The 15,394-nt window shown below is 40.7% G+C and overlaps 1 protein-coding gene across 1 annotated transcript in view; it reads left to right on the plus strand.

Moving 5' to 3' along the window:
- LOC108784275 (cytochrome P450 4B1-like) overlaps positions 1-11,013 on the plus strand; it is a 17,544-nt gene extending 6,531 nt beyond the window's left edge. The window contains exons 5-12 of the mRNA XM_018553032.1: positions 1,942-2,066; positions 2,953-3,104; positions 4,320-4,426; positions 5,097-5,287; positions 6,888-7,021; positions 7,360-7,424; positions 9,618-9,700; positions 10,786-11,013. Coding sequence (XP_018408534.1) covers positions 1,942-2,066; positions 2,953-3,104; positions 4,320-4,426; positions 5,097-5,287; positions 6,888-7,021; positions 7,360-7,424; positions 9,618-9,700; positions 10,786-10,975 — 1,047 coding nt within the window. The 3' untranslated portion in view covers positions 10,976-11,013. The remainder of the gene's footprint in view (positions 1-1,941; positions 2,067-2,952; positions 3,105-4,319; positions 4,427-5,096; positions 5,288-6,887; positions 7,022-7,359; positions 7,425-9,617; positions 9,701-10,785) is intronic.
- The last annotated feature ends 4,381 nt before the right edge of the window (positions 11,014-15,394 follow it).

Below are 15,394 nucleotides of genomic sequence, written 5' to 3' on the forward strand. Positions count from 1 at the left end.
TATATATATATATACTGTATATCCTTGCAAGCAGACCTCAAAAACCTACATTATTATCTGTAAAACATTATCAATCATATTAATTTATTTCCCAAATAATCCATTTAATTTATTTGAAGATCAAATCTGGGGTATATTTCCTGCCATATTTACTGTATATGAGCCTACCTACAGCAAGGCAAAGAGCTTTAAAGTAAAGGTTGCATTGCATGTTTTAAAAAGGTCGTTTAAAATAGAACCAAAATTACAATAATGTTTACTCACTGCCCCCATTCCTAAACAAATCCCTGTACCAGACCATGAATTCCAACATCAAAGCTTTCCATTAGATTATTAGATTATATGTGAATTTAACAAATTTTATGTATGTTATTTACCTGTAAAAGACATCCAAAAGAGCCTCCACCATCTTCAATGTGATGTCAGCTGTCCCGGCAGAGTCAGACCTCAAGTGACACTCTATAGCAGGGGTAGTGAATTAAAATTCAAGGAATTTGGTGAATACAATTTTCTTAGAGCCGAGGTCTGAATCACAGTCCGGATAGAACAGTCACCCATTTTGTGTCCATACCACATTCCGCCATTTAGGCAACATGCACACCAGCAGCTGCACTGCAACGCACGGCCCCTATGTGGCAGCATTTGGAGGTGACAGCTTCTCTATATGTGGACATCAGGGTCTATTAGACCACTGATGTCTTTCCTGCCCTCCAATACAGATCATCCAGCCAAGGAATGTGCTTGATACTCGGCTCTTCATCTGGCTTCAGCCAGCAAAGAGCACTTCGTGATTCAGTGATCACAGCGGCAATAGACGTTCCCTGGTCTACTCCCACTATCCATCCTGACACTGTGTGCCGTGGTCCCAGCCCCCCTCAGAGAAGCAGGGGACCAAAAAACCACTGTGGGGGGTGGTGCAGGGAGAGGGTGGCACAACAGCAGACTTGTACAATTGATGCCTGTACAGCCTCCAAGATCACTTGTAGTTGTAGCATTCAGCTCTGTCTGGCAACAATGGTTGCTAGGAAGCCAGCAGTCCTAGCCACTAATGACTGAAGTGGAGGGTGCTGGGTTATGGCTGGCAGTGGAAACGCCACCACCTGCCATAACCCAGTGCAGGTCGGCGATCGCTACTCAGTCCGTGTCCAGACCTCAGTCTGCCATTTTCTGATGGCAGCTCTATAGTATTTCCCTTTTCTCCTCCCCCTAGCAGTTACAGAATGTGTAGGGAGGTGATGAGGGGGGTGGAGGAGCTGGGTTAGTACGGGCAGTAATTACAAACTCCCAAAAGAGGAGAGGGCTATGGCATGCAAGAATGGAGGTGGCTGTGTTAGGGAATTGACTCTCCTGAAGAAGTCATATTTTCTAGCAGGTTCAAAGGAACATTGCAAAGTATTAACAAAATAATTTAGGGCAATGAAAAACACTACAAGCAAATATTTTAAAATGCTGGATTTGTCTGTGCTTTTACCTGCAATTTTGAAGTTGGCTTTCTTTTAACACATAAGCATTAAAAATACAGACCTCAGATCACCCAGTAAATGGCATTCTCATAGTTATTAACTACAGAAATCTAAAGGTACAGATAGACATGAAAGTACAACATAATGGCAAAGTGGTTGGCACTGTTGGCTTGGAACGCTTGGTGTTGGGTTTCATTCCCACTGTAGATACTAGTGCAGAAAATAATTGAAACCAGTTACCTGATCTGTATTGTATCATGTCTATAAGGGTTAGCTATCAGTGGAAATTGTAATTGGACAGCTTAATAAACTTTGTCTGATTATCATTATCTTTGTCTGAATCAGTATACTTCTGCATGCCTTTCCCCTCTACACTTGGCAAAGCCAAACTTGTATGTTAATAGACCTGCACATTGCAACCTCCATGTCTAACCACTCTCAAAGTGTCATTATAATGCAGATTGTCATTATTTTTCAGGATAAATGGGAGAGCCTCATCTCAGATAAGAAACCAGTAGAGCTGTTCCAACATGTCAGCCTCATGACGCTGGACACCATCATGAAATGTGCCTTCAGTTGCCATAGCAATTGCCAGAATGACAGGTCAGTAGCAAGATACTTAGCGTAAGGGAAAATGTTTGTCTTGTTTTTGGCAACAACTGTAAATTTTTCTCTTATCAATTTGTTCACATTGCTTGAAAAATAACAGGTGGAACCCCCATTTCTTTAATATATGGAGTCCTCACTGGAACCAGTACACTGCACCATGCTTATATGGATCATAGGCAGGCAGAACTTGTCTAGTCTACAAAAAGCAGAAGTCACTCTCTTTGCAACTGTTTTCACTCTGCTCCTGCTGCTACTCACTTGCCATATCTCTTGCAAGGCATATTTTGTTTACGATCTTACCTCCTGAATTTTTCAACGACACCTATGTGAATCTTTTGTTTCAGCTATTTGTATTTGTTCTTGCTCCATGTTGGAGCTATGTAATTCTTTTGTAAAACTTTCACTTTTGATTATGGTGGAATGGGGTTGGCTGTTGCTTTAAAGTCAAAAAGATATCTTAAAAACCTTTGGACTTTAAAGTGACAATAAACTCAGGGGTTAAACCTTAAAAATGCATTCAAGCACCCTGACACTTTGTATTAAATTAGGGATCACTTTTCATATTCCCCTTGTGTCTATCATCTTGTTCATCTTGGTTTAATCTTCACAGAAAGGCATAAATCAATAATTTTATGTAAAGCAGAAATACACACATATATACAGCATGTGTGTGTATATCTATCTATCTATCTATCTATCTATCTATCTATCTATCTATCTATCTATCTATCTATCTATCTATCTAAATAATATATCTATCTATCTATCTATCTATCTATCTATCTATCTATCTAAATAATAATAATTATTATTTTACCATGTATTTGTGCAATGTATTGCATCTACTGCATTCACCATTCGTTTTTGCTCTTCTTTTCAGTGAAAGTGTCTACATCAAGGCAGTATACGATCTCTCCTACCTGATAAACTACAGATTCACCTGCCTACCCTATCACAATGATTTAGTTTTCCACTTAAGTCACCATGGATTCCGCTACAGAAGAGCTCTGAAGACTGCGCACCAGCACACAGGTCAGCCTGCTGTCTGTATACATCTGGCATGTCCTTGTATTGCATCTTCGGCCAGTGTAGGAAACTGAATGAGGTCCCACACAGATCTGCAGATCTAATCTTCCTTAAAGTGAACCTGTCCTCAGATCATGCAGATAATGTATTTACATATTTTGAACAATAAGTAAAAGTACTTTAAAACAAGCCCTCATTCATCTCTGTGTCTAAAGGCATTGTGAATAAATTAACTTTCAAAGTTCACAACACAGACATTGAAATCTTAGCTCTTTGCCTATTACTTTCTAATTCCTTAGAATACTGACAAAGAGAGGTGTATCTGCTATAAAATGCACCTATGGCAACGTCACTGGCTGCCAGGAGCTGGGCAAGATGCTCTGGCCAGCGCACTGCAGAGCTCCTGGCAACCAGTGACATCACTGGTTGCCAGGAGCTGGGCAGGACCGTCTAGCAGATGACCCACGTATTGGCGCACAGGGCATGTGCCCTATGTGCCATGGCCTGGATACACCACTGCTGGCAAGTTGCCAGTTCTCTATTGTGAAAAACCAGCAGATATTTCTAAGCTGTTAGAAACCGACTGATACTTTAAAGTCTTTGTTATGATCTTTGAGGATTAATATCTTTCCATTAAAAGCAATTAGAGAGACCAGGAATTATGTATTTTAAAGCAGTTTTGTTGTGTTAAGAATATGTAAATATTTCATGTCCATAGTTCCTTGTGTTGGGGTCTACTGCCACTTTATCCATATTGAACTGGTAAGTGATCCTTTGGATCCCTTTTACCAGTTCACTATGAAGAGTCAAGACTGGGGTGGATTTTGCTTCTTCAAGGTAGTTTTAAATAACATTTTCAGATATACTGAGCAAGTAATAGATAATTCATACCCAATGTGGTATATCTAACGCAGAGCTGAGTTTTTGTCATTAACCCCCCACCCCCCAAAAAATGTGTCCAGTTGCCTACTTTTATTTTATCATGAAAGTTCACACAGAGCAATACGTTGCCCCACCAAATTTCATAATATCTGTGACTGGGTCTGTGATTGGGGAAGATCAGCATCCTGGCTGATTGGAATTTGTACTCTCACACTGCCACTACACAATCAACACTGCTCCATTTTAGGCCCCTTTAGAAGCTGGGCCTTGTATCCATTGAACCCCTTTCCCTTCTCCTTGCCTGGCCTGGTCACCTATTATAATGTGTTTTTCATGTAGATAAAGTCATTAAGGAAAGAAAAGAATCCCTCAAAGAAAAAAAAGAGCTGGAAAAGATCAGCCAGAAGAGACACCTGGACTTTCTTGACATTCTTCTCTGTGCTAAGGTAAATTATCGTACCTTCCTGATGCAGTTATATGGTGTTTAAATGGAAGAAATAAAACCTATGTTTATTTCAACCGTATTCTAAGGAATGTTCTAGACTGCCCTGACAAGAAAACACACTTTTGTAAATTAGGACTAGTATAAATTATGTTATACATTCCAATTTTGACATTTTTAATGCCCATTATTTGTGAATGCAGCATTTAATGTTGAATAGCTTTTAATATCTGCAACTAAGGACAGAGCTGTAATTTTTGTGTTGATGCTCATTAACAATGGAAAATCTGAACTCATTTAGGACAGTTGTGCCTTCCATCCCCAGCAAAGCAGCTCAGATTGAGAGAGGGAGGGCAGGACTAGCAGCCAATCTTGTTCTGCTGCATGCACATGTGGTGCCTGGAAAAAGAAGTAAGCAGTTTATGTAAAGTTAATGACTTGTCAATGTGTTGCTGTTACTTTATTACACATTCAGCAGTCTAAACTCTAAGATATGTTCTAGATATGTTGTCTGACAGAGGTGTAGAAAGGAGAAAAGTGGCTTGGCAGAATTGCTAAAACCTTTGGCAGAGAAGGCAGTTTAAAATGTTGTAAATCAGCTGCCTATTTAGCTGTTTGCCCTTAATTCAGTTTAAAACTTACTGAATAAGGAAATAGAGTCGTTATGTTTTTAGGATGAGAACGGTCAGGGTTTGTCTGATGAGGACTTACGTGCAGAGGTGGACACGTTCATGTTTGAGGGGCACGATACAACAGCCAGTGGGATCTCCTGGGCATTGTACTGTATGGCCAAATACCCTGAACATCAGGGCAAATGTCGAGAGGAGATCAGAGAGCTGATAGGAGATCGGGACACTGTGGTGTGGTAAGAACTCACTATTAATGTGATGATTTTTATTACTTTGATTATTATTGGTTTAAATTGACCCAACATTTAAGTTTCTTCCTCAGAGCAGCATGAAGGTAGTGCTGTTGCTTTGCAGGGATCCTGGGATCCTGAGATCTGTTTCCAACATCGCTATCTGCACATACTTAAACCAGACTTTCACCCTCCCCACCCACTTTACCTTATTTCCCTCCTACGCCCTCTTCTCTTTTAATTGAATACAGTGTTTTCCCCCAAATTTGTTTTGGGGCCCCTTTCATTCCAGCACCTCTGAACAAAACTCAATTCTCAGCAAGAATTGAGTTTCATTGTCCTAAGTGTCTCATGTGTCATAGACCATCCATGCTCCTGGGATGCGTGACTTCAGTATTTCAGGAGACTTTGTTTAGGGCAGCTCTGGGAGACACACTTTTGACGGACAACAAGTAGTGTTTCTACAAGTTTTGTTTTGTCCCTCACTTCGCCTGGGCTGCATTTTTGCCTCTCGACACGACATTCCCACTTGATGCTGCATGTTGTTTAAGAGATATGGTTGGTTTTTCTTCTTCATCATTTTTTCTGATTGGTCGATTCATGGTGATGCCCATACAAGCCTGCGGCTAGGACCTATATCTCCCTATAGCCCCATATGGACGAAACATGTTGGGGTAACTAGAAGATACTCTGTCTATTCAATACACCTACTTATGTGAATCATTGCCTTGCGGTCAACTACCCAACCAACTTATTTTTTATATTGAAAGAGTTGAAAGTGTTTCAAAAAAGCCCCTCCCATTCGGACTTGACATACCCGAAAGTGGGTTCATTCCTTCTAACTTTTTACAATTTCAGGAGGCATTGGAGTGTTCTATGCAGCATGCATCACATCGGGGGGCTGGCTGTCTCTTACACAATTATGCAGCTGGCACCCTGATGCTGCACTGCGGGACATGAACGTTATCAGGGGTGGGCTGCAAGAACCTGGAAAGGACAGCCGGTCCCCCGAAGACGTAAGTAAAAAAAGATGGCGGTGTGAGACCCAGCATGTAGCAGTAGATTGGCGGACTGCAGCAGGAAAACCCTAAGAACACTGGAGTATGCAATTTTAGGATAACCTGGTAAACAAGTAAATTAGGGATTTGAACAAACATTTATAACAGGGAAATTCCTTTTTAATATGTTCTCAGTGTGTTTATGGGGTGAATTTTTGTTGACAGCATCTTCAGTTACTTACCAGTATCATGCTATGCCGTATCTTGATAGCTCCTGGGTTGTCCATCAGCATTGCTACCTGCTGGTTAAATGTAGTATTACAATGGGACCATAAAGTACAATTCCTTATCTGCTTTTGAGAGGCATTGCTGATATGAAAACAGCAGCCAGATTTAAGGTTGCTGCAGTCAGATCTGATCAATTTGTTTGCGCTATTTTAGTGAATAATCCTGTAAGAATTTGGTTTCAGACACAGCTGGGCAATGAGGATCCATCCATTTTACCAGAAGGGTCCCAGGCCGGGAAAGGATTTCCAGCCAAACTGTAAACCTTCAAAGTGCTTCTGAATTGGCAACGTTTGGTAATAGGTAATCCTTTGTGTTGTCAGGGAGGATTTGGCTAAGATGCCGTACACCGCTATGTGTATTAAGGAGTGCATGCGTTTGTATCCACCTGTACCTGAAGTGGCACGTGAGCTCAGCCAACCAATCACATTCTGTGATGGGCGAAGCCTTCCCAAAGGTTAGTCATCATTGCTGTTTTTGTTAAATATAATTTTTTATGTAATAAATGAATTTATGTCTCAGGAAGTGTCTATTTTACTCATTAATATGAATGCATGTTCTGCTACTAACTGTAAAACAAAATATGAATTATCAGTTAGGAAAATATCTGGGGCATTTTAATGAACTGCAAGGAGGTCTTCCCTCTAAATAATGTTTTTCCTATTTTTATCTTTAGTAGCCTGAGATTTCTTTCTCTCCAGAATATAAATATATTGTCTCTGGCTAGTGTTCTTTAATTCTGTTCACCTTCAGTATAAGTATTCTCATTCACTCATGTCCCTACTGTATCTACAGGTGCTGGTGTTCTCTTGAGCATCTATGCAATGAACAGATGTCCTAGTGTATGGGAAGATCCAGAGGCAAGTGCAGGGCCGGATTTACTCTCCTTGCCGCCCCAAGGCCAGGTTCCACTATACACCCCCCCGCACGCCGCCAACCCCCCGTCCCCATCAATTGTGAATGGCAACCAGATGGCAGGACGGCAGGGGGGTGTATTGTGGAACTTGACCTTTGGGCGGGGCTAGTTTCATTTTTTTTTTTTTTAGAAGTTCCGCCGCCGGGACACCTCACACTGGCGCCTGCAACTTCCCCACAAGGTCACCGCTGCCGCCCCCGAGGCGCTCTGCCGCTCCGAGGCCGGGCATCGGTGGCCTTGTGGGAAATCCGGGCCTGGGCAGGTGCTCATATTGTTAAATATGTTTGACTTTATTCAGGGCCATTACTACAGATCACGGGCCCCCACAACAAACATTTGATGGGGACCCCCTTTGACCTGTGACTAGCTACACCAAGATATCAAAGACTTCTCTCATACATCTGATGCCTTCCCTCCTAAACTGCAGACCAGGGGTAACCAGATTTTGGCCCTCTGGCTGTAATGAAACTAAAGATCCCATTATGCATCTGCCTCTGCAAGTCATGCCTGTGGCTATCAGAATCTTGCAATGTCTTATGGGACTTGTAGTTTCACAACAACTGGAGGGCTGGAGTTTGGCTACCCCTGCTATAGACTTTATAGGGAAGTACAGTTGTTGTCAACTGCAATCACTCCTATTTTTAATAACACAGTACTGTAGTGTCTTTATAAGCACACAAATGTTTTGTTTAATTTGCCTCAACAACCTCCTTAATGGGGCCCCCTTCCACCTCCAGGCCCCATAGCAGCCGCTTGAAAGCTAAAATCCAATTGGCTGTTTTAAATAGCACAGGCACTCAGAGCTAGTAGTAGTTAGCCATATTCAACTGGACTTATAATGTTGAAGACGTTTCACTGCTCACTCAGCCAAGCAGCTTCTTTAGTTCGAGTGTGTGTCAGGAACATACTCCAGCAGTTATAGCCACACAAGTAACTCAGTCACCTTTAAGTGACACTAAACTCAGGAGCTAAGTCTTAAAAATGCATTCAGGTACCTTAACTATTAACAAAAATGTATCTTATTTGCATATCACTCAGCTGTAGATCCTCAAATCATCTCTGAATTGGTGCCGACAATGTCCTTCCTTCTGGAGGGGGTCTACCTTTGTTCACTATGGAGCGAGCTTGGAGCGGTGACTACTTTACAACACACACAGGGACCATGGGGAACAAAAGTAGCCCCCCTCCAGAAGGAAGGACAGTGTCAGCACCACTTCAGAGATGATTTGAGGATCTACAGCCGAGTGATACACAAATAAGATACATTTTGTTAATAGTTAATGTACTTGAATGTATTTTTAAAATTTAACTCCTGAGTTTAGTGTCACTTTAATTCTATTGCCAAAGAATGTTAAGGGAGATATTGATTGTTCAAGAACAGAATGGGGGGGAGGTGAAATTACTATGTTTCAATCTCAAAATTCAGGCACCATATTGCCTGTGTCTGGGACAGGTGCTCATTGTCCAAGTCACGTGGCTGAAAGTATAAATTGTTGTCAAATCGCCTCTACCTTGGTGTGAGGACCTTCACAGACAACAAAGAAGCTTTCAGAATATTCGGTTTTTCTAAAGGCAGCCAAACACGTATTGATATGGTCATTCCATCAATCATTCAATGGTACTAAAATGATCAAATTGAACCGTAAACCACAGACCTTCCATTCATATGATATAGTGAGATGGTTCAATGGTTTTTGACTTTGGGAAGTTGATCAGATGAAGTGAACATTTATTGATTGTTTCTTATCGATCAAATGAATATCTGCACGCATGTCGGACAATCGAAATACAGAACAGTTATAGTTCTGACATGCGGTTAGAAAGTAGTCACTCACTCAATCAATCAGTGACTGACCTCTAGCTGCATCTAATTGTATCACAAACGACTACATACTGTGTGCCGGCGTTCACATGCAGTGGCTGTCACCCGATCATTAACTTGAACGGGCGGCTGCTGCCGCTTGTAAACATCAGATTAGGGATTCCTGCTGCGGGAAAACACAAGTTCCTGAAGCAGGAATTCCTAATCACACATAAACTTACAGGTGTGAATGAGGCCGTAAACACACTGGCAATTACTATTTTGGTTCCACATATACAGCATTTTAATAATGGACAATTCTCTTTCTGCTTTTAGGTGTTTGATCCTCTTAGATTTTCTCCTGAAAATACCTCCAAAAGACAGTCACATGCTTTCCTGCCCTTCTCTGCCGGAGTAAGGTATATCTGGTTTATCTGGCTTTGTACAACATACAAACATTGAGTTGAAAGAGTAAAACAGGGTAGACTTTTTTAAAGGTCCTAATTAATCAGAATATCTGAAGGAAAAGCTGTTTTTCTTGTCCACCAATCAGATTATTCAAATTATTTTTTCTGTTACAGTAGGGGATAGGACCATCCAATCGCTTGCTTTGGACAATAAGAAAAATTGTTTCCTTAGACACTTCACATATCTAAAAGTTTTGGATTGATGGCTGATTAGGGCACCACATTCCCTAGAAACATACTGCTTTAAGCTCTTTACTTCCGTTTGAAACCTTTCTTTAGAGATTCAACACACAGCAGTTCTGTATATACATCTGGTAATCCCAGGAGAAAGGTTCTCCAGGAAATATTTACCAATAAATAATAACTATATTACTGTAGAATATAACCTCTATGTCCCCCCTGTGATTCTACGTTTATTTTATTATTGACAACTTGACTTCCCTGCCTACCATATCTAACCCTACCCTTTACCCTGTCCAAACAGAGCCCCATTACCGGCCAATTTGACCAGTAACAGAGTAACTGAGTGGTTATGGCTTAGCTGTAAAGGTGGCACTGCCCCCTTCTCACCAAGATAGAATTGTCAATATGAGTCGAGTGAATCCAAGATCAGAGGAATGGACAAAAGATGTGACAGAAATTATAGAAAGAACCAGTGGTGGCATGAGTTAGTATTCTTTATTACTTACTAAGTATATCAAGATCCACATCAGAGCTCTCTCAGCTCTCTAAATGCACCCGGTTTGCAGCCTTTTCCTTTTATGTGCTTTTAGGAAGGGCTTTTAAAAGTTTAAAACAGCTAACAAAGTGAACCTGTTGCACAGCAAAACTCTAACAGAAGTGGCATCATTGGCAGGACATTTCCTTTGTTTCACTGTCCAACCCACCATAGACCTCATACAGAATACAGGTTATGGTTTCTCTGGGCAAAAAACGAATAAGAAGTCCCATCTATGTGAAGGTATAAATAATAAATATAATAAAATGTCTAAAACAAATGTTGACTTAAAATTGAAACCATCCATCCTACTTCCCAGAAACTGCATTGGACAGAATTTTGCAATGAATGAGATGAAGATTGCCTTGGCGCTCACATTACAGAGGTTTGAATTGTACCCGGATCCCACACAGGAACCCATAAAGATCCTCCAGTTAGTTTTGAAATCTTTCAATGGAATCCACCTGAATCTGAAGAAAATAGACCGCATGAAAGAGAAAGATCTGTAACAGAAAGGACTGGCAAACTTGTACAAACCTTCCTGAACAGCTCAACGACAATTACTGAAATAAATAAACGATCGTGATCAATACTGTACACAAATCATGTGCTAATAAAAAAAGAATATGTCATGATTGTATGCATTACTTATGTGGATGGATAGGGCCTATGTCTAATGGAATATGGATAAGGGGTGCCACTGAGTATTTTTTTTTAATTTGCATTCATGTTTTTTTGTTTTCCTGTCCCCTTTAATGGAAGCTGACATAAAACAGATTCCTGCATTGCCATTTTTTTAACCCCTTTCTAAAAATATACTGTAAGCCACCTGCCTTTCATTCTGATCATTTGACTTCAGTACTCACTCAGCTGCTGAACAAGAACAAGCACGCAGGTCCAGAGTTCCGACTTTACTGGCAATTAGGTTCAGCCATAGTGACTCAACTAGTGAAACCCTAGGTTAAGCATGACAGCAAGGGGTTTCAGAAGGTAATTGAAAATGGCAGCCTAAGCATTTCTCTTATGGCATGTTCCTGATAATGTTCTTTAAAGCCCATCTACGGGGAAACAAAAAAACTGCCCCTGCACTGCAAGAGCTAAGTGCTTCTTTTTGCCTATGGGTTGAAGTAAATCCTATGTAGTTACCTGATCCCCATTCCTGCCGGCTTGCTCTGGGCTGATAGACCGGTCCCTGCAGCCTCTTCTTCCCGGGTTCTGGTGGTTGGAGGCCCACTGACGTCATCACATCTATGCAGGTTTTGTCATTTAAAAAAAAAAACTGTTCAGATATACAATGCTGGTACCTAGCGCTGCCTATACATACCTATATCATTTTACAAAACTCTGCTGTTAAAATCCCAGAAGTTCTGCCAGACAATGCTTTGGCACCACCTGCTAGTAACAATGTTTTTCTGCCCTCTCCTGCCTCCCGCACATTCCTTTTTGCCAGTGAAGCAGTCCTCCACAGTTATAGACCAACTGGAATCAGTAGGGTGGGAGGTAGCAGCATTCTTATAAAAATTCTGAGAAAATACTCCAATCTATTCAGGTGGGTTAGGATTTTCTTGACTTGAATCTCCACTAGGATTAATTTGAATCCATATCGTAATATGACTCGCTGGAATGTTTTTCCCTGTAAAGACCTTCACTTTATACATGTAACAGTTTTTAATGACATGAGCTCTTTAAAGGGTTAGTTCACATTTACATCATATTTCCAAAACAGTACCTATGCATTCCAGCTTCTGTAGCACATTAAAAAGCAGCCCTCATGTTCTACATTTTTTTTAAATGTCTAAGGTGTACCTGTAGGCTGGTTGCAGCATCTTCCAGGCTTGTCTGTAAAACTTCTAAAATGAGCGAAGGAAGAAAAAGCTTTGGTGCTAAAGTGGTCAAAAGCACTCACTTGTTAGAGATAGATAACTGTTCATACATATTATTTAATAACAATGCAACCTTCATGACGGAATTCACATGCTGGATGCTAACAGTACATGTATTATCCCCTTACAGTTTTCATTATATTTTTCATCATCCTTTAAGGGATAACTGTCAACACCAGTACAACTGCAAGGCATCATTTTGCCCTCACATACTCATACCTCCTAATATTCTGAGATGAGAAAGAGGGACATCTTCTACCACAATGTATATAGGCAATGGACACACACCCTCCACTCCATCAGTTATGTGAACCATTGAGAATGTATATCCCAAAAATAATTGGTTAAACCCAGAATTGTTTTTTGTTTTTTTAACCATTACTTTTCCGTTATACTGGCTTTTCCAAATAGCAAACAAGATCATTAAGAAATAAGATAAAGGTTTTAATGCAGAATAAAGCCAGGTATACAAGCTTCATCAAGAACTGGTCAAAATCTGATACGTGGGTACCGCTGTCGGCACCTTTCCGACCGGCATCCCTCAATCAGCTGAAGAAGCATGTCGGAAAATTATCAGTCCAACAGAACTAGCAGACAATGAGCTGCAATCTCTGTTCAGGTATTCTGTTCGATCAACGTTCATGAGTGTTGATGGAGGAATCTGTTCTATTTTCTTTGTTCAGCCAACAGGTTTAATGAGGAAAATAGAACGTGTATACCTGGCATACCTTTTGGGAGTTAAATAGATCCTTTTTATTAGGGTTGCACAGATACCAAGTACAGTACTCGGTACAAGTACGAGTACAGGTACCGATACTTTTGAGCTCTAGACTAGACTAGAGAAAAATTCAAAAGTTAGGAGGCAGCTGTCATTTGTAAGGAGCACACGGAGCTCCTGGGATTTGTACATCTCGGTTTTAATGTGCGATTTTGTTTTTATAAATATAAATAAAGGGATGCACAGATACCAGTTTTGCGAGTACGAGTACTGGTACTTGCCGAGTACTACAAGTACGAATACTGATACATTTTTCTTTATTGTCATGTGACAGTTTTTCTAAAACAATACAGACTAATGATTTCAGGACAGTGGGTTGCAGCGGTTGCAGCTGGTGGAGTGCCAGAGCCCGGTCCCAGCTGCAACCGCTGCAACCCTGGTAGTTCTCATGAAAATGCCAAGTATCTGCACTGGTACTCAAAAAGTATCTGTGCAACCCTACTTTTTATAGATATCTGTACATCAGACCAAAAAGCGGGACAATTGAGGAGGAAAGAGGGACAGAGGGATTTGGTTCCCAATGAGTGACAGTGCCTTTAGTTCCTCTAAATCAGTGGTTCTCAACTCGTGGGTCGCGACCCAAAAGTGAAAGGACAGTTGGGAGGTATACATACTTAAAAAAAGGGATAAAGGAGCAAAAGATTACAAATAACTAAAGTCACAGTGTGAATGGCATGTGGAACCACTGCGCAGAATAGTATAGAGGACAATGGCTTCTCTCTTGTACCGAAAACAAACTGTAACTAACAATTAAAGTGAAAACTAAACTCAGGAGTTAAATCTTAAAAATGCATTCAAGAAACTTAACTATTAACAAAAATGGAAAATATATGTGAATTAAGTTACCGCAATTCCCACCAATCTCAGAAGGTCAATAAGATATGATTCAGACTTCATCCTAGTCATACCATCCATGTTTCTATTTGTGGGAAACTGACCTATCATTAGGGGAAATGTTGAGACTTGTGATCATTTGTGAAATATTACTGCAGATATTCATTGGAAAGTCAAGATAAAATATTTCCAGGCCCTAAATGTGAAACATACATTTAAAAAAAGTAAATAAAAGTTGTGGGAACTTGGCGAAACCTACTCTAGAGATGTTACTTATGTCTGCCTGCAAAGTTTGGAGTGCCTACAGCATAATGGAGTGACCACAGCTGTCAAGTATTAAAGTGACACTAAACTCAGGAGTTAAATCTTCAAAATTCATTCAAGTACTTTAACTATTAACATAAATGTATTTTATTTGTGTATCATTTGGCTGTAGATCCTCCAATCATCTCTGAATTGGTGCCGACACTGTCCTTCCTTCTGGAAGGGGGGCTACTTTTGTTACCCATGGTCCCTGTGTGTGTTCTAAAGTAGTCACCACTCCAAGCTCGCTCCCGTGATGGACTACAATCTCATGTTTAGTTTACTAATTTCTATTGAGATTGTAGTCCATCATGATTTGAGGATCTACAGCTGAGTGATAGACAAATAAGCTACAGTGTTGTTAACAGTTAAAGGGTTTCTAAACCCTCAGTTTTTTTTGCATATATCTACTGCTAGCGAGTAGTAGATATATGCAAAAAGTAAAAAAAAAACAAAACAACAACGCTTTAACAGCGGTTTAAACTTACCTGTGTGTTTCCTGCGCACTCCCATCCGAAAATGTGAAACGGCCGCAAAGCATCTTGGGGCGGGCGCATGCGCAGTTCACATTTTCGCCCGGGACGCGAGGAAAGACACAAGGTAAGTCTATGGATGCCTGCACCTGCATGCAGACACCATGAGAGAGTACGTGCCAGCAATCACAGAGAAGTCAGCTCTGGATTGGAGATTCGCTGCAGAGCTGGAGGGAAGGCTGAACACTACAGGAAAGAAGAAGATGATCGGATTAAAAGACATCATTTAAGGTAAGTGCTTTAATTAACGTTGGGGTGAGGGAAGAAAATGTTTTGCCTTTAATGTCACTTTAAGCTACATGAATGTATTTAACTCCTGAGTTTAGTGTCATTTTAATGATACCTCTGAGAACGATGATAATCCCATTTGGGACACGGTGATCCAGACACTGACAATACACAAGAATCACAAGCCACTTTTCCACAGCTGAGCTTCTAAATGATACATTTTTTAATGAAAGGAAATGTAACAGTACGGTATGTGTTGTGAATACTGCACTGGTGTCCTTTTAAAGTGCTTTGTTTACATGTGAGGCATTGCCAGTATGACACCGTGCTCAGCTCCACCTCTCTCCTCCTCTGTACACTGTCCTATGT

Source organism: Nanorana parkeri, unplaced genomic scaffold, assembly GCF_000935625.1.
Source record: "Nanorana parkeri isolate BGI_ZX_2015 unplaced genomic scaffold, ASM93562v1 scaffold106, whole genome shotgun sequence".
NCBI lineage: Eukaryota > Metazoa > Chordata > Amphibia > Anura > Dicroglossidae > Nanorana > Nanorana parkeri.